At 44.4% G+C, this 19,791-nt stretch overlaps 1 protein-coding gene across 1 annotated transcript in view; it reads left to right on the forward strand.

The window, feature by feature from the left end:
- The first annotated feature begins 8,795 nt into the window (after positions 1-8,795).
- The window catches only part of EIF2S2 (eukaryotic translation initiation factor 2 subunit beta), a 37,252-nt gene continuing 26,256 nt past the window's right edge, over positions 8,796-19,791 (forward strand). The window contains exons 1-3 of the mRNA XM_088480644.1: positions 8,796-8,988; positions 15,889-16,069; positions 16,582-16,682. Coding sequence (XP_088336770.1) covers positions 8,974-8,988; positions 15,889-16,069; positions 16,582-16,682 — 297 coding nt within the window. The 5' untranslated portion in view covers positions 8,796-8,973. The remainder of the gene's footprint in view (positions 8,989-15,888; positions 16,070-16,581; positions 16,683-19,791) is intronic.

The following is a 19,791-nucleotide window of genomic DNA, read 5'->3' on the forward strand; positions in this document are numbered from 1 at the left end:
ATGAAGCTTCTATTTACACCAGGCACCTGCTGCTGCATTAGTATATTAGTTGTACAGTATTGCGCAGCCGCCTCCCTGCAGCTGTCCAATACTGTATAATTCTGAATCAGGCCCTTTTTGTCTCGGGGGAGAGGTCTGATGTGCCGTGAGAGACAGGTCAGGGCCAGTGGCATAACTAGGGGAGTCTAGCGGGGCTCATGCCCTGGGTGCCATGGCAAGTCCTGCAGAGGGGGGCGCCACCGCCAGGGCATCAAATCCACACACGCCCGCTCTCCCACCCCCTTCCCCACCACCATTGTGTCCTGTCTCTCTTTTAACAAGCAGGCAAGTGTGCCTGCTAGCCTGATACTGCCTGAATGGGGAGCTGCAGCAGAAGTGTGCAGCCCGTCCTAGGCAGTCTTCTTCCTGGACTAGAGCTGCCTGCCGCCTGCGCCGGGTGAGGACTTGGAGTGAGTTTTCCTCCCCCGGTGCTCCCTCTCCCACAGGTGAGTTACTTAAATGGGGGGGTTTTGGGTGGATGGCTAAGCTGCCGTGTGGGGGTGCCAGTGGCTGGAAGGCTAAGCTGCCGCGGGGTTGATGTGTTGGCGGGTGGATGGCTAAATTGCCACGGGGGGTATCAATTGTGGTGCCAGGGGAGGGGGTATGGGGGTGGGGGCTGCTTGGTGCATTTGGGTGAAATAAGTGTGTGTGTATGTGTCAGCATGTGTATATATGTGTCAGTGTGTGTGTGTCAGTGTATGTGTCAGTCTGTGTATATATGTGTGTGTGTATAATATATATGTGTCAGTGTGTGTGTGTCAGTGTGTGTATATGTGTCAGTGTGTGCATGTGTGTATATATGTCAGTGTGTGTGTCCGTGTGTGTGTATGTGTGTCAGTGTTTGTGTGTATGTGTATCTGGGTCAATGTGTGTCTGTGTGCTGAGAGACAATGTAGGGGAGAGCTGATTGCGTGTCTGAGAGACGACACAGGAGGTGGAGGTGACGGTGCGCTGATGATGCGGGGGGAGGTGATAGTACATTGAGAGATGACGCAGGGAGGTGAGGGTGTGTTGAGAGATGTCGCGGGGGGTGATGGTGTGGCTGAAAGACGACACAGTCGGGAGATGATGGTGTTCTGAGTGTTGACACATGGGGGGTGGTGAGGGTGTGCTGAGAGACGATGCAGGGGGTGATATCATGGCTGACAGTTGACACAGGGGGGAAGGTGATGGTGTGCTGAGAGACGATGCAGGGAGGGAGATGATGGTGTGGCTAAGAGACGATGTAGTGAGATGATGGTGTGGCTGAAAGATGCAGGGGGAAGGAAGTTACACAGGGGGCACGAGTCTGGTTGAACCGCTGTTGTATGATGATGACCTTATTAATATTCCTACACAACCAGGCATCTTCCGGACGATGTGACCTACATGACTATTAAATACTGACTGAAGACGTCGTCATCACATGGAGGATGTATTTCTTCAGACGTTTCACATTGTAAGAAACCACCATATAGGTAAGGTGCATATGGAATGGAAAGGAATGTACCCAGAGTGACAACGAATGGGTGGCGTTTCATGTTGGCACGCCCCATTTTCACTAACCACGCCCCTTCCTGTATGTGACACGCCCATTTTTTTGCACGCCTGAGGCGCGCAAATTATACTTTTGTACAAGTGTGGGAGTTGGGGGGGGCACTAATCTAAAACATGCCCTGGGCTCCGAAGATCCTAGTTACGCCACTGCTGTTTACAGATGATCTAACATAAGACCAAAGCAGGTTACTGATTGAATTAAAAAAAATTTAAGCCAGGGATTCGGAGCCCAAAAGATTGTCCCATGGGGGCCCATTTATCATTCTGTATTTGCAGCTATATCCTCAATAACACCAGTTTTTGTGGGTTAGCCACAAATATTTAGTGTGCCCCAGATGTATTAAAGAGGTATCTCCTATACCTGCTGTGATCCCTCCATTCCCGCAGGCAGCCGCATCCCCCATAGCTTTCTAAGGAGGATGCCATACTGCCAGATTTACAAATATCTGGAATGCGATGCATTCCCGATATTGGTCCCCACAGCTGACGCCGCTGTAGCCTATGGGCTACACACCGCATTATTAGCCAGAATCCTCCCCCGGCAATGGCCGTCGCACATGTGCAGTCAGTGGGACTGTGCATGGACAGCAGCCCCGGCAGCTCTCTGGCACATCACAGGGACGGGCTCCTTTCGGAGCCCCTCTCCCTGCATGTGCTGGATAATACATCCCAGTGCTATGATCGCATCTTGCAATGCGATAATGGGCGGTACTGTCATGCCCAGATTGCATTACAAGTGCAATCATTAAATAAATGGGGGCCATGGAGCGAATGTCATAATCCAGGAAATCCACAAACAATGTAAGAGAACCTGGGAGCAGTTAGATTAATCAGACAATGGTGATTCTCACTTTCTGCTTCATATCCACAGCCTGTATGGGATGGGATCTTACTTATTATTTATTTATTAACAATTACTTATATAGCCCCAGCATTTTCCGTGATGCTTTATAATTGAGAACAAAACAGTAATAGAATAATAATAAAACAAGACAGGGTAATAACAGACAGACAGAGAGGTAGGAAGGCCCTGCTTGCAAGCTTAAAATCTATAGGGAAACAGGCATTAATATACAAGGATAAGTGCTATATATTGGTCCAGCCAGTTTTCAGAGGTTCTTGGTGAGCTGTATGACCCACTCACACATTAGAAAAGGCAAGAAAAAAAGTATTCTATATCGGGGCACACCTCTGCAGCAGTATGTGATAATGAATATAAAATATAACCTTTATTAATATATATTAAAAGGGCAAATTATAAAATAACTTATGAAATAAAAATAGTGAGAGATAAAAAAAGGTATACCGATCACAATATTTGTTTAATACCAAATATTAGCTTACCTATTATAAATAGCTTGTGTCATCGTTTTGATGCTTTATCACACCATTATTACAACCTACTAAATCTATCCAGTAAGGTGTCAAATTGAATATACTAAGAAATGGCACCTTAAGTGTAGGTATGTTTTATTATTATTGAAATTACATCAATCTCAGTAAAATTCTGGTGTACCTCGTGGTGGATTATGATTTATATTCACATATATAAAACGACCACCGTTAGGTGGATTAACAATTACCATTGTATTGTGGAAAACTTAAATCAGAAGTTCATACATTACTGATATAATTTACACCAACCTACGCGGCTAGTAAATATCCTCACATACGCTGCCATAGGTGTATCAAATTGAATTACCAGTATCACTTCCTTTAACTGTTCAGAATTGTCTGCCTTAGGAAGATAAAACACCAATGATTTTTTATAATTCATTTTAGAAGTTAGCATATTGTAGTTACTTAGTATACATTTTACAGGTGGTGTAGTCATTAATGTTATAGTGTTTATTCATAATAAACTTTCATAATAAATGGTCTGATCTTAATTAGTTTTGCATTCATGTTCTGATTTCTATATAATTGATTGTAGTTTGTTTGTTTTACAGAGGACAATTAGAGACAGTTGTATCAAACCTCCAGCCGTTGTATTATGGTGCATACACATTGTCGGATTTATAAATGTAAATGTGGCTGTGTTCTGAATTCTACTTATTACTTGTATTTTAAAAAATATAAACTGTCATGTGATGTAAGTGTACGGTAGTATCAAAATAAATTGTGTGAGATGTGTAATTATATACTATCGCCTTTATTAGCTAAATTCAAGTGAGTGATTAATGTAATATAATTTATTGCTACTTTTGTAATAACTTTAAATATCCTTGATTATTAATTGTTGATTATATCCTTACAAATATTAAATATCAAAATATAAATTAGTTTGACACTTAAAAAAAAAAAATTTAGAAAGAAAAAAGTTTTTAAAGTATGTATTTATTAAAGGTGAACACAGTATAAAATAAAAAAATATACACAATCATATGACAATAGTAAATAAGGAGACAATTGAAGTGCAGATTTGGAAAATTGTAGACAACAAAGAGACTGTAAAATCTATTTTGGAAATATGTAAAGTAAATAAGATAGGGGGGAAGAAGAAAGGAAAAGAAGTCCATGTGGCTAGAACTGTTATAGAAAGCGGTAAAGTGGGAAGGTAGAATTAGAAAATTAAGTGAAGAGGGAACTAGCATGAAAGAAGGACAGCCAAGGGCCCAAGATCTTGTCAAAGGACATGATGGAGTTCCTGGGAATGCTGGTCATAAACTCAATAAGCAGAATATGCCAAATTCTACTAATAATTGACCATAGGTCTCAGGAATGCCACAGACGGCCAGCGGGGACACAGACGGCAGTAAGGTGATACCGCTGGAAGCTGTAACGGGACTTGGACCCCAATGTGTATGAGGAATACACACTAGATGATAAAAGGGAACTATATGAACGATAACGATATTGGTCAACAATATATCGTTCATATTGTCTAGTGTGTATGGTCCGAACAACCAACGATGCATGCTCCCGCGGGTCGTTGACGATATCCCGTCGGCTGTACATGCAGCTCAACCTGGGGATATCGTTAACGATGCCATGCTGCTGAATGCATGGCCTCACGTCGTAGCTGGCATCGGCAAGTGTGTATGCACTTGCCGATGACAGCACTCCCTGCCGGGTCCATCACTGCCAATATCGGCTCATGCACACATCGTCTAGTGTGTATGAGCCTTAACACTGGCATTACTGTATGTTGATGATTTTCATCTAACCATTACCAAGCCCCAGGTCTTGAAAGAAATTAAACTCTCCCTATAGGCAGCTATCCTACTTCAATGTTAAGGAAATTCTTAATATAAGCCCCTGACGAGGAACAGTACCTCAAAGCAAACTTTTCATTCAAACAAATTAATTAGGTATTTTTCCAGCCAAACACTGTGACCAACTTTTTGCTGCAAATTTCCCACTCATAATATACTCTATATTCTCTTAAAAAAGATTTTTGTACTTGGGACAGTCAATGTACTGTATATGCAGGAAAGACAGAGTTCCTGCAGTAAAAATGAATGCCTTGCCCAGGTTTCTTTACCTGTTCTAAACCCTTCCAGTCAGAGTTCCCTACAATGTTTTTTAAAGATCTCCAACAGCGCAACTCATGCTTTGTCTAGTCTGGAGGGGACCAAGAGTCCACCTGACAGTTATTTATAGTCATACTAGAGATGGTGGACTCGGCTCATGTCTACACAAATATTACTTCAAACCCACCTAACACAGGTTATGCTCTCCCACTCTATTGCTCACTCAAGATTATGGGTAGAAGTCGAGGCTTTCAATTCTTATTGACACAATTAGATGTAATGACCACTTATAATTATATTACAGCAACCACGTATAAGGAAATATCCGTCCAGTACCCCTTTTTCATCCGATTGCCGTGTTCGCAACTGGGATTTTGTTCACAGGTCTATCTTGGGTGAGGCCCGGCTGAGATCCCTATCAAACTGGCAGCCCTAACCGGCACTAATGCTGGATCAATGATGTCACCGACCTCCATCACGTGCTGAGCCTGCACTTGGAGATGAGATCATTTCCAAGCGCTGGCTTTTCCTATGCAGTGAACGGGACCCGGGTCGCATTGATCCGGATTACCCGTACACACTGCACTACCAGCCGGCAGGGTTAAAATGCCAGGTCACTCAACCTGGCTTATTTCAACCTGGCCCTTTCACATTGCACAGTAACCCGGGTTGCTGCGCGCTCATGTGCAATAACATGGGTTATTGCAGCAAGTGTGAAAGGGGTATTAGATGCGCAATTGACACGTGTCATATACTCCAGGTCTTGGATAGCAAGCCACAATTTGTCATATATTAGCAGACAATAGGACACTTAGGCAGTGCAACGCGACGGGGGATCCAACATACTGGGCGGTCCCCACACACGGTGCGATCAGGTGACTGCCCGCCCGATATGTTGGCTCCCCCCTCCCCCACCCGTATAGCGCTGAATGGGATCCCGATCCTGCATTAATGCGGCTATATACGGTGCGGGATTTTTGCACGATGTGGATGATTGTATGTTTACGATGCCGATGCACGTCCCCGCCGTCGTATAGCTGGATTGTAGATCTTACACAAAAAACGTAAGATTGCGACCTATCTTGTACGACGTGACACACATCATATGCTGTTTTGCTGGTTCTACGATCCGATGTACGAGGTATTGCAAAATCCCTAGCCACTCCCCTCCTCCATTTTGTGAGACGGGGTTTCAGGGAAGAAGAGGCTGGCAGCATCGTCTGGGTGTTGATCATGTGTGGTTAGCAGAATCCTTGATAAAAAGTGTCTACATCGCCATACAACATTGTACACTCTGGCAACCCTGTGCATAGCAATGTTTGTACCACAATGCCACCCCTGGCCCTGCATTGTTTATACCAGTGTGCAGATCATATCATTGGTGCAAATTTATGTACACAGATTCATATCAGAGTTTTTTTTTTTTTCTTATTAAAAACTTCTTAAATATAATATAAACTCAACTGTAGCAACATTTTAAAATAAACAGTGATAAACAATAACATTTGCAAACATATACATTTATGCTGTTTATGTATTGTATTTCCACAGATATGACAAGCCCAAGGGAGCGGCAATTTATTACCAGATTCTTGGAGCTTTATCGCTCTCACGAGTGTCTTTGGAGAGTCAAATCCAGGGAATATAAAAATAAGCACAAAAGGGCTTTTGCGATAGATGATATGGTCACTTCAACCTCAGGTACCACGAGGAGGCATGCCCCAAGTGGGTTAAAAATCGGATCCAAAACCTCAGGACCGTGTATGTCAAGGAGCCGAGGAAGGAGAGTGACTCGCGGGATTCAGGAGTGGGGGCGGATGAGATGTACAACAGTACCCTTTGGTACTATAATCTGTCGGAATTCCTCCATGAAGCAGAGCCCCAGAGAACATCTCAAAGCCTGTTAGTGGATACGGTCCCCGAAGATGAGGCAATAGAGAACCCTGGGAGTGAGCCACCATCCAGTATGGATGTTGTAAGTAAATATTACTTCATTATCGGATACTGTCCACCTGCCATGGTACTGCCCCCTCTCCAGTAAAGTAGGCCAGGTATTGCTCCCTGACCTGTGTTGCCCGCGCCCTCTCTGGTGTCTCCCTCACTGTGGGTGTGGTGACAGAGGGCATTTCTACACCCTTGTGTGGTTGCTCCTGGTCATAGATGGCCTTCCCCATTGTCCACTGTTGTATAGAACTTATTTTCTTTAAGAAATTGTGAAGAATACGCCATGACGACAGAATCTATTTTGTCCACACAAAGATTTATAGCCGTATGGAATATGCGGAACCGGCTGCACATTATCCCAAACGTATTTTCAACTATTCGCTGTGCCCTGGATAGGCGATAATTGAAAACGCGTTTCTCTTTGGTCAGTTCCCTTTGTCCATACGGCTTCAATAAATGCTCATGTAGAGCAAATGCCTCGTCAGCCACAAATACATAGTTCTGGCTGTGCTTCGTGACCGCTGATGATGGCAAATTCAGGAGGTTGGTGGAGAGTCTGTTATACAATTCAGTTTGCTTGAAGGATCCACCATCTAAAGCATGGCCATTTTTTCCCACATCAACATAAATTCATAGTTTGCATTTACCACCGCCATCAGCACGATACTTTGAAAGCCCTTGTAGTTGAAATAAAAGGAGGCGCTGTTACCAGGCGGGGTAATGCGTATTTCCCAGTTTGGGAAATTCCACCGGCGATTAAATTAATCACCAATGGTCTGCCAGTCATCCACCATTGTTGGAAACTAGACTAAAGCAAAAATAATAATTATACTTAACTGTATATTAACAATAATCTTTTCTCTCTCTTCTACAGTCTTTAACCCCTGAGTTGGAGCGGAGTACTACCCTGCATTTACCACAGCCTCCAGAAAGTGGTACAGAAGTGCCTGAGCCTCCGAGATGAGCCTGAAGAGCGCAACACAGGAGCCAGCCCACCCCTGATTTACTCTTGCAGCAGGTCAAACACGCCCTCTCCAAACCACCCGACCAAATTGACAGCCTGGGATCCCATGTTGCAAGTAGTATAAGGTTCATGCAGAACACATCATTTATGAAGTTATTATGCAGGGAAAAGGCACATCAAGGGTGACCCAAGAGCCTCTACTCCCGTCCGCAGCTCCTTCGTACCATGGGTATACGGAATCCCATACATACCTACCACCAACCTACCTGGCCACAGAAAGAATGGGGCCAACCCCATCCCACTTACAATAGACCCCAAACCACCTAACCCCGAGAATTTAAAGGGAATAATCTCAAGGGAAATCGTATAACACATCGTTACGTTTCAAAATTGCACCATGTATGTCCGGCTTAGGATCAGGGGGTGCGATGTACAAACCCAAGGGTGCTCGCGCAGTCCAACATCATGTCCAAACACGGTGCGATACAGCAGCCAAATCACACCAATCCATCGGATCAGCTGCTGTATCGCACCGTGTATGGCCCGCCTAACTTGAATTTCCCCACTCCACCCTCGTGTTCCAAGGCCAAAATGGAGATGACAGGACCTATGTGCAGAAAGATACACACACACACACGTCTCTGATCAGACACATCCACATAAGCAGCGGAAACGGCTGTGACCCGCCATAACCGTATACGTCGATTAAAAAAAAATTAAAAATGCCTGTAGATTACAGTCGGTCTGTAGTACAGTAGCAGCCACGACAAAGGAAGGACTACATTTCCCGTGGTGCAGTGCGCCGGCTCCTAATTATGACTTTAGAATAGTCGCTGGGACGTTGCCGTAGCCTGTGACGTAGCACTGTGGGTTACGGCGCAGACGCAGAAGCGTGTGTGTGACTGGGGCTGATGTAACAGCGCGGACACCGGCTAGAGCGGCAACCGGAGAGCCCAGAGCGCAGAGTGACTGCACATCAGTACCGGACACCGAGCCAGCACCGAAACCGCCACCAGTATGTCTGGAGACGAGGTGAGTGGAGGCGGAAGCGAAACACGAGGGCGCCGGGGACATGTGCGTCTTGATAGAGAGAAGGCTCAGGGCCTATGGGCGCCGGCCTGGCAGACGCCTACAGCTCTGCTTCCGTGCCGGTGTGTGCGGGGGTGATGGAGGGAGAAAGGAGCGTGGAACCACGTGGTGTATCTGGGAAAGATCCGAGTTCTGCCCGGCTCCCAGTTGTATTCTCTTGTGTGTAACTCCTTCCTCCGCTCCATGCCAGCGGGTAGCCACAGGCCGGGCAGCAGATGTGAGCCAGCACCGGCTATGAGACACGCTGGGTGGGAACGCTCCCACGAATGGGCCCACGGATCAGAGACCCTGAACTGTTAGTAATAACTGGTCCTGATGGCTGTAAATGAAAGTGCCATTCCAGAGGAAATGATATGCCTAACACATTGGTGTTCTGCTGTTACCTATATAATGCTGACCTGTACAATTGGGATAACTTTCTTCTGAATATATCACTCTGCCTCGCCACATCTATAGCAGTGTGCCTGAGATCTACCGCTACTGTAGCAGTGTGCCTGAGATGTACATCTACTGTAGCAGTGTGCCTGAGATGTACATCTACTGTAGCAGTGTGCCTGAGATGTACATCTACTGTAGCAGTGTGCCTGAGATGTACATCTACTGTAGCAGTGTGCCTGAGATGTACATCTACTGTAGCAGTGTGCCTGAGATGTACATCTACTGTAGCAGTGTGCCTGAGATGTACATCTACTGTAGCAGTGTGCCTGAGATGTACATCTACTGTAGCAGTGTGCCTGAGATGTACATCTACTGTAGCAGTGTGCCTGAGATGTACATCTACTGTAGCAGTGTGCCTGAGATGTACATCTACTGTAGCAGTGTGCCTGAGATGTACATCTACTGTAGCAGTGTGCCTGAGATGTACATCTACTGTAGCAGTGTGCCTGAGATGTACATCTACTGTAGCAGTGTGCCTGAGATGTACATCTACTGTAGCAGTGTGCCTGAGATGTACATCTACTGTAGCAGTGTGCCTGAGATGTACATCTACTGTAGCAGTGTGCCTGAGATGTACATCTACTGTAGCAGTGTGCCTGAGATGTACATCTACTGTAGCAGTGTGCCTGAGATGTACATCTACTGTAGCAGTGTGCCTGAGATGTACATCTAATTGTAGCAGTGTGCCTGAGATGTACATCTAATTGTAGCAGTGTGCCTGAGATGTACATCTACTGTAGCAGTGTGCCTGAGATGTACCGCTACTGTAGCAGTGTGCCTGAGATGTACCGCTACTGTAGCAGTGTGCCTGAGATGTACCGCTACTGTAGCAGTGTGCCTGAGATGTACCGCTACTGTAGCAGTGTGCCTGAGATGTACCGCTACTGTAGCAGTGTGCCTGAGATGTACCGCTACTGTAGCAGTGTGCCTGAGATGTACCGCTACTGTAGCAGTGTGCCTGAGATGTACCGCTACTGTAGCAGTGTGCCTGAGATGTACCGCTACTGTAGCAGTGTGCCTGAGATGTACCGCTACTGTAGCAGTGTGCCTGAGATGTACCGCTACTGTAGCAGTGTGCCTGAGATGTACCGCTACTGTAGCAGTGTGCCTGAGATGTACCGCTACTGTAGCAGTGTGCCTGAGATGTACCGCTACTGTAGCAGTGTGCCTGAGATGTACCGCTACTGTAGCAGTGTGCCTGAGATGTACCGCTACTGTAGCAGTGTGCCTGAGATGTACCGCTACTGTAGCAGTGTGCCTGAGATGTACCGCTACTGTAGCAGTGTGCCTGAGATGTACCGCTACTGTAGCAGTGTGCCTGAGATGTACCGCTACTGTAGCAGTGTGCCTGAGATGTACCGCTACTGTAGCAGTGTGCCTGAGATGTACCGCTACTGTAGCAGTGTGCCTGAGATGTACCGCTACTGTAGCAGTGTGCCTGAGATGTACCGCTACTGTAGCAGTGTGCCTGAGATGTACCGCTACTGTAGCAGTGTGCCTGAGATGTACCGCTACTGTAGCAGTGTGCCTGAGATGTACCGCTACTGTAGCAGTGTGCCTGAGATGTACCGCTACTGTAGCAGTGTGCCTGAGATGTACCGCTACTGTAGCAGTGTGCCTGAGATGTACCGCTACTGTAGCAGTGTGCCTGAGATCTACAGGAGGAAAGCAGATGAAACGAAAGAGACAAAGTGTTCTACTCTCTGATGGTAACCGAATATATTACATTTAAAATGTGGGAATGACTCTACCCTACATGATTAGCTTTTAATATATATATATTGTCCATAAAGTATACAAAATAACTCTTCTTTCTTGTGAATAATGCAACCTTTAAATATAAAAATTATTGAGGCGAAACCTGTGTTACGCTAGAATTAGGGCATTGTTCTAATGGCCCTGTATTGTACATGCTACAAATGAGTTGTATTTCCTATTTGAGTGACAAAATGCTAATTGAAGTGACATGCTTCAAGGTAATTGCATTCTGCTTTTTTTTTCTTTTCTTGGCTACTGAATTATCCTGGGGTAGCACTGTAAGGTCAGTAATGCTGACTTAATAAGTGTAGGATGAGTTGATGTGAGTGATTGTGTTAACTATAGACAATAGCATCTGCTTATTCCACCAAAAAAATAACCGGAGGGGGAAGCTTGGGGTTGTTACTAAAACTTATATTTGATTTTATTTTTGCTACTATCTTAGAATTTCATGTATTTCTCATAACAGTGCACTTTTTTTATATAGGGCAACTGTGCTGTAATTTGTAGTCTGTCATGTCTGCCTGTTGCATCAGAGAGCAGACTGCCTTCAGTGCAGTGTACTCACTTTGTGTTGATTTTATGTTTAATATCTTCACGCAGTGTAAGTGTATACAATAATGTGGTAAGTATTCGGTGTATTATGGGCTATTGTATACAGTAGCATATTTTTCCATCCTTTTTGTTTCACATGTTTTAAAAAACTTATGGCTGCCCCCAAGCTCTCCCTCCTCTGCAGAGCATATAAGCCTGGCATCTATTCACCGCCGGTGATCGCTACACCGCAGTTTTCCCCACTCACGGGACACTGTGGCCCGAGTGGGGGCGCAACCCGCAGGCTGTTTTAGCGGGGTGCTGCCAAAAGGGGCAGGGCGCATTCTACCCTTTTGAAAACGGGCAGGGCGCGCCGCCCCGCTAAAGAAGCCTAGTGGGAATGCTATTACTATGACTGAGGTTGTACTTCAGGGCACACAGCTGCTTGCATTGACATGCCCACGACACTCCCATAACACACCCATGAGACTGACAATTTTTACGTTCACTTCTTGGCATCTCCCAGAAACGTCCATTACTTTTCTGCCCCATTTCTTGTACCATCGCAACAACATTTTTGCTTACACTTTTTCACGCATGTGCCGTAGGTCCTTTCAAAAATGTTCACGCATGTGCAGTTGCAACAAATCGCTCAACTACCTGAAAATCGGCATTGTGTGTGACTCAGAATCAAGCCCAAAGTGTTCTCCATGTCAACATAATATAAATTATGTACTGCCTTTGATATGTACTCCTGGCACCTCTGCTTTTCCCCGGTTGCTCTTGTTCTTATCAGTTGTTGCTAAGCAGGGTTTTTATAAAGTTTAAATTTGGATTTTCTGTTCTGACTGACTACTTTGAATATGATTCGGACTGCTTAAACGATTGCTGGCCATACATCAGTCAGTGGACTCTGATGATTAGTGATTTCTTGGGGGATCGGCAAAATACAATATGTTAAAAATCCACAATTTGCAGGTTTTGATAATTTTTAGGTAAGAATCGGCAAATTGAGATTTCCAGTCCAACCTGTTGGATTTTGACAATCATCTGACCGAGGCATCAGCAGAATGGAATTGTCTCAATGGCTGCCTGATGTATGGCGAGCTTAAGCCATGTTCACAGGGTCTTGCTTAGTTATACATTGTTGTTTTTTGTTGTATTGGGATAGAACGTAATATCACACCTGCTTTTCCCTACAGTTGTTCATTTGTGTATGAACAAAAAGGGGGGAGAGTAACCAGTTGTCGTACGCACTAATGTAATGTGGTATATGTAATAGATATACCACTCTTGGGTATGTGGTCGCACTCTGATATACGCATACTTGGTGTGCGTTGTGACGCGCATAGCAGAGTGCGTTCAACCACCCAAGATGTGTATTTATTTATTACCAGTTATTAATATAGCGCACACATATTCCGCAACGCTGTATAGAGAATATTTGGCCATTCACATCAGTTCCTGCCCCAGTGGAGCTCACATGCGCGCACACACATCACACTAGGGTTAATTTGTGTTAGGAGCCAATTAACCTAACAGTATATTTTTGGAGTGTGGGAGGAAACCGGAGCACCCGGAGGAAACCCACGCAAGCACAGGGAGAATATACAAACTCTGCACAGGTAGGGTCGTGGTGGGAACCTTAACCCAAGTCTCTTCTTCTGAGCATTGAACGGCAGCAGTATTTCAAGCAGGTTGGCCAAATTTTTTGCAATTTAACTAGCGTAAGATATAGGACTGTATCCAAGTAGATGCAAAAAGCTACATTTTTGCAAAGTTTTCGCACAAAATACGCATCGTGCAATCCTATTGCCGAACTTTTTGCATGTGCAAATTCTCCATAGACTAATAACCGATAAAGTTTTTACCATCTTAGAGATGGTGAAAAGGTGTGCAAAATCCCTATTTGGGACTACAAATGTGGCGAATTGGTTCAAAACCCTTTGGGGAGGGGGCTAATAACAAATTAGGCAAAAATAATTCTGTAAATAGCTTAACCACTTAACTGGCTAATATTTTTCCAATAACCGCTCAAATTGTTTATTTTTTTTAAAATTAAAGTTAACCAACACGATTTTATTTAAAAAATTTATTTGAAACAGTATACCATTAAAAGCAGCAATTTTATGGTATGCTGTAGTGATGACCACTGACAGCTGTACTATCAATGGCTGATGGTTTCAAACCACTGCTGTTTCAACAATCGATAGTTGAGTTCCGCATAAAAGCGATTTTTCAGATGCATTTGAAAAATCGATAGTAATGATCGGGACTACTAGGGATGGCCATCGGAGGAGTGTCCATCGATGGCACACAAACCACTTTATGGTGAACCATCGATGGTTGATGGCCATCCCAGCCCTAGGGACTACTAATTTTATGCAGGTGGCAGGTTGGCTTTCTGCCGGTAGCTGCTCCTCTGTAGCTGCTGGGTACAGTGAGGAGAGAGGCACCGCTGATGGCATGTTACCCCGACGGCTGCTTCTCTCTGCAGCCACCAGGTACAGTGAGGGGCAGGCGCCTCTAACTACTTGTTTCCCTGCCGGGCTGCCCGATTACTGCTGGGTGCATTATCTTCCAACAGTTGCCTACCGGGCTTTTCTGTCTGGTCGCATCAGATGTGACCATGTCAGGAAAAGTCCAGTCTGGTGTGGTCACAACTGATGTGACCTTGCCAGGTAAGTGGTTAATTTGGCTAATAATTTTTGGGGTGAAAAATTTAATTGTTGGAAAATGGGTTTAAAGTAGTGGGTCTGGTATTTTGGGGGTCTCTATGGATGGGACGTGTTTTAAACATTGCAGGTTGCTGCACAAGGTGTAATTTAAAAAAAAATAAAAATAGAAGTGTACTTTTATGACACAAAAACATACTTGCACACATTTTATTGTACCCCTAATGCATTTATTTTGCAAAAAAAAAAAAATTTGATTTCTATAATTTTTCCACTATTGCACAAAAATTCATATAACAGCAATTTGACAACAGGTTAAGAACCTCAAATACTTTATTAGGTCCACTAATACAATTCTTAAGTGATTTCCTATGTCAATTAGCCTTTTTATGGGGTACAGACAGACATTCCCAAAGTCTGATGTACTTTTCACAGGTTTCATAATTTACCGTTTTTGGGCGAATTCTGCATGGCTTATTTTGTAATAGGGAAGTGCGAAATATGGAATCGCGCATAGACCAAAATTCACCGGCATTAACTTATTTAATTGGATGTGGCCCATAATCTGTGGAGCAGTTTAAAGTGCATCTCAATATGGTTAGTAAATCTAGAAATACAAAACAAATTATTCAGTTGAATTATTTTAATAACTAAAACATTTAACTGTGTGTGAAGAAAACAGTTGAAATTTTTCTGTGAGAAATGTGTGTTTCTGTCAGTGAGGCAGCGATGTGCTGCTTTTCTCTGAGTAGTTTCCCTGTGAGGGATGCTATTGTTCGCACTTTTGCGGAATGATAGTGCTGTGGCTTTGTAATAAGGTTTTGGTGACAGTTGGAAGTAGTTCAGGTGTGTGGTCATGTGATTCAGTATGTCCAATCATGTTTGTGGTATTTCTGTCATTCTAAAACCATTTTTATAAATTCTAATAAATCACATCAGTACATCTGACGCAACTGGGCACTCTCCTCCTTTTTACACAAAAATTTCTGTACTTACAATTTGGTTGATTGCTATAACCTTAAACTGGATACAAACTATATGACCGATGTTCCCAAACTCTGTCCTGAAGGCACCCTAACAGTCCCGGTTTTAAGGATAACCAAGTTGTCCACAATTTGATTTAACCACCTGTGCTCAACTATAGCTATCTCTAAAAACAAATAGTGTTCACTCTAGGTTCGGCGGCAGACGGGGGGGGGGGGGGGGGGTTAGAATGCGGTGTAGCGCTTACTGCTGGTGAATAGATGCCAAACTAGTTTCTGTGTAAAATGAATAAGATCACCCTACTGTGACTTTTTTTAGTGTATAACCAACATGTATTGTGGCTGAAACTGGAAAGCATTGGAGCATTTCCTGCAAACAGTTCTTCTTGCTCTCCAAGTTAGGTGATAAAGTTGATAAAACATTGTCAAAATCCTTCTATTTTTTTTTTCTATAGATGATTTTCGACCCCACTATGTCCAGAAAGAAGAAGAAGAAGAAGAAGCCTTTCATGCTTGATGAAGAAGGGGGAGAACAGCAGATGGAGGAGACACAGGATCTTGAAACTAAAGAGGTGGAACCAGAACCAGTGGAGGACAAGGATGCTGATGTGGATGACGAATCTTTCAGGAAAAAAGGTGCAGAGAATTACTTCCTTTCGTGGTCTTCATTGGTGTCTATTGTACTTGGCAATGCGTTCACCGCTGAAAGTTTGGCACATTAAAACAGGCAGCCATGATCTTTCCATAGTTTGCAAGTTTTATTGTGAAATGAGAAGTTCTGAATTGTAATGTATTTGGTTTTCTACCAATTTTTTAGCAGCTTCTATGGTTATTCGGTTTTGGTCATTGTGTATTCTATTTACTGTCTACAGTACTTTAATGTACTCTAGTAATATGTTGTGGCAGAGATTTCCCTTGTTGCATGAAATCTGTGCAAATCTCAATTTAAGATAGTCGTTCAATTTTCACTTGTATTTCCTGCTCTCCAACCCTAGAGAAAAAGAAGTTTCAACACTATTGCAACCTTCAAATCACAGTAAAACATGGAAAGTTTTGAAAGGTCCTCACAAAGCAAACAATAAAATCATGATGTGACAGGTTTTAGAAGACTCTGCTACAATGGTAAAACTTTTTTTTATCTTTGTTAGATGCACCTGATGACCTTGATGACTTAAATTTCTTTAATCAGAAGAAGAAGAAAAAAAAAGCAAAAAAGTTTGACCTGGATGAAGCAGAGGAAGGTGTTAAGGTAATTGTATGGATCAGAAAACATAGTATATGTGAGGACTTAAAAAGAAAAAAGAATCTTACACATAAGCATTATTTTTTTTTTTTTTACCTGTTTTATTTTTCTGCAGTTTTAGGAGTTTTTGTTTTTTGCACTGTTCTTTTCTCTAAAAGGAATTAAATATTTTATGTCAATAAAGCAAATGTGTATTTCCCACTTGGTGTACTGAAAATGCACTAACAAGCACAGTCCTCATGGAAGAGGGTGGGGACCTTCTGCTACATTTGTAAATAAACTATAAGCAAAGGCCATTTGTGCTAGCACCTTTTTTATATGCTCTCCTCAAGTGCAGTAGTGAAAGTAAATAGTGAAAGTAAATATGCAACAAACTATGAGGGAGAGTCAATTGTTATGTGCGGTTCAGTAATGGGCGCCTGACAGAGCAATTACATTGTTGCTCTGATCTGGCGTGAGTGCCGCATGTGCCTACATTTCTGCTCACCTCCTTTTGAGTTTGCAAGCAGAAATGTGCAAAAAGTCCTTAGTTTGGGCAACTTAACTAGTACTTTAGATGGGTTTAGCCACTTTATGTGGCTAAGTCCTGTGCTTTTCGGCAGGACAAGCATGATAATTAATGGGTACCCAAAACAATTGAATTGCTCCATCTGGTGCCCATTACTTATCGCCGCCCCCCCCAAAAAAATTGACTCACTCCCTATGTATTTAACATAAGATTATATCAAATTAGGACTAATAGAACATGTGCATTATAATAAGCTGTTCTCTGCTTTCAAACATTTTAGAACTACTTTGCCAAATGCTTTCCTAGTATTAGCTTCACTACTACTTTGCGGTGTATGGTAAATCTAAGAGACAGATTAATTGTAGAAATCTAGGATATTTCTTTAATCGACATTTTGTGGTCTATTGGTCTTTGTTTCTCCTTCATCCACTAGGGAACACTGGAGCTTCATGACAGTGGGGTATAGACGGTGGGTTGAGTTGAGCCTGGCACTTTAAAAATCTACAAGTGTGACTGGCTCCTCCCCCTCTATGCCCCATCAGCCCCAGTTTTTAGAATGTGCCCGAGTAGAGCCGGTGCACAGGGGCTGTCTCCAGCCCTTTAAATTTATAAAAATGTAAAAGAAAAACAAAGCAAGAGGACAGGCAGACTGTTAGCTGTGACAGTCTGCCTGCATCGTGGGAGCCGCCAGAGAGGGGACCACACGGCTACTGCAGCCTGTGTCCGGTCACCCTATGGAGGGGAGGCTGCCTTTTGGCAGTGAAGGAGTCATCAGACTCAGCGGGGCCCGCCACAGCTAACACTGGCTTGTGTCCGGGTCCCCGCTCTCCCCTCACTGCCCAGCGCTCTGGCCGCAGCAGCCCGGTAAGTAGCACACCTTTCCTGACTAGCAGGAGAGGTGTAATTAATCTGCTGGGTGTGAATACAGCGCGCGGCTGTCAGTGCCACGCTGGTGTTGCAATAGAACACCGGCGCTGGCTGTTAGGTAGGCGCGCTCACAGCGGTCCTGCCTCTGCATGCCAGTGCTTGTGTAAAAGGCACCGGCACGTTTATCACTGGCGGCGGTCGTGCCGCTGGCCCCCGCTGTCAGTGCGGGGACACATAAGGGTGTATCTCCAGTCGGATGAACGTCCCCACGGGATAAGTGTATGCCGCGCGCATACAATAGCAGCGCCCATTAGGAGGAGGAGCTTATAGGTCCCTCCTCCTCTTCCTCCTTCACTGCCTGGGCTAGTTTGGCGCCCTCTGAACGGGAGTGGCGCCTCAGAGAACATTCCCTGAAGGCACTGAGCGGAGGGGGAGAGGAGAATCTGACAGCTTCTACAGGGGGTCTGTAATTACAGAAGGTGGTTTTAACTACCTTCTGGTCCTATTGACTGCTCCTCCCTTATATGCCTGTCTGCCCCTGTTACTGAGTTGCATTATTCTTGAAATTCTGCTCCTCCTATACTGCTCTGCCTGCAATTTGAATAGCATTATTATTGAAATTCTGCTCCTCCCTTATTGCTCTGTCTGCTCCCATACTTGAGTAGCATTATTATTGTAATTCTGCTTCTACTTATACTCCTTCTGCATTCCTGAGTTGTATGTGGTGCTTGTCTGTGAGTACATGATGACATCCAGGACAGAAAAAACTGCATCACAAAAGCTGTTTGCCTGCACTAAGTGCAGGAAGAAATTTACCCATGCTCGCTCCGAAGGGTCTTCCCTGTGCGAGACGTGTGAAGCAGACAGTGCTAACACGCAGTCTGTCACTCCCTCCTTCATAAATAGTTTGGCAGGGGTCATGGCGGACCTTTCTTCTGAATTAGCCGCTTCCCGTAGGGAACGGGAGGCTGCCAGAGATCTACCTAGCACATCTCACCCTTCTTTTCTAGCAGAACCAGCGTGGGCTCAGAATTTAGTCCGCTTGGTGAATAGCCTTGCTCAAGCGATGGGTTCTGCGTCTAAAGCTCCTGAAGCTACAGTAAGTCGCTCATCTAAGAAGAGGGCTCTTCCGGCGGTTCTCCAGTCGGATGAGGATTTGGCAGCGGATCGCTCGTCTCAGGAGGAAGGGGAGATGCTGGACGAATCAGACGTAGAGACTTACTCACAAGAACCTGAGGCATTGCAAGGTATTGACGCACTCATTCTAGCGGTAAGGGAAGTTCTTAAGATTTCTGGCCAGGAAGCTCCAGAATCGTTAGAAGACTCCTTATTTGCCAGGTCACAGAAGATGGCCATCACATTCCCTGTTTCTCTCCAGTTGGACGAGCAGATGACGGCAGCCTGGCAGAACCCGGACCGTAAATTCCAGATTCCTAAGCGTTTTTTCTCTCTTTACCCATTTCCTATGGAAAATAGGAAGAGGTGGGAGACCCCGCCACCTGTGGATTCTTCGGTATCTCGGTTGTCAAAGAAGACCACGTTACCTGTTCCAGGAGCTACTACATTGAAGGAAACCTCAGAGCGGAGATTAGAAACCACTTTGAAATCCATTTATACGGCCGCGGGTGCACTTCTCCGGCCGGCCTTGGTAGGATCTTGGGTCAACAAGGCTGTGGAAAAGTGGGCGGAACAATTGACTGAGGGTCTTCGATCCAGCACTCCGCGGGCAGATCTGATTAC

The sequence above is a fragment of the Taudactylus pleione genome, unplaced genomic scaffold (genome assembly GCF_031769625.1).
Source record: "Taudactylus pleione unplaced genomic scaffold, aTauple2 ptg000256l, whole genome shotgun sequence".
Taxonomy (NCBI): domain Eukaryota; kingdom Metazoa; phylum Chordata; class Amphibia; order Anura; family Myobatrachidae; genus Taudactylus; species Taudactylus pleione.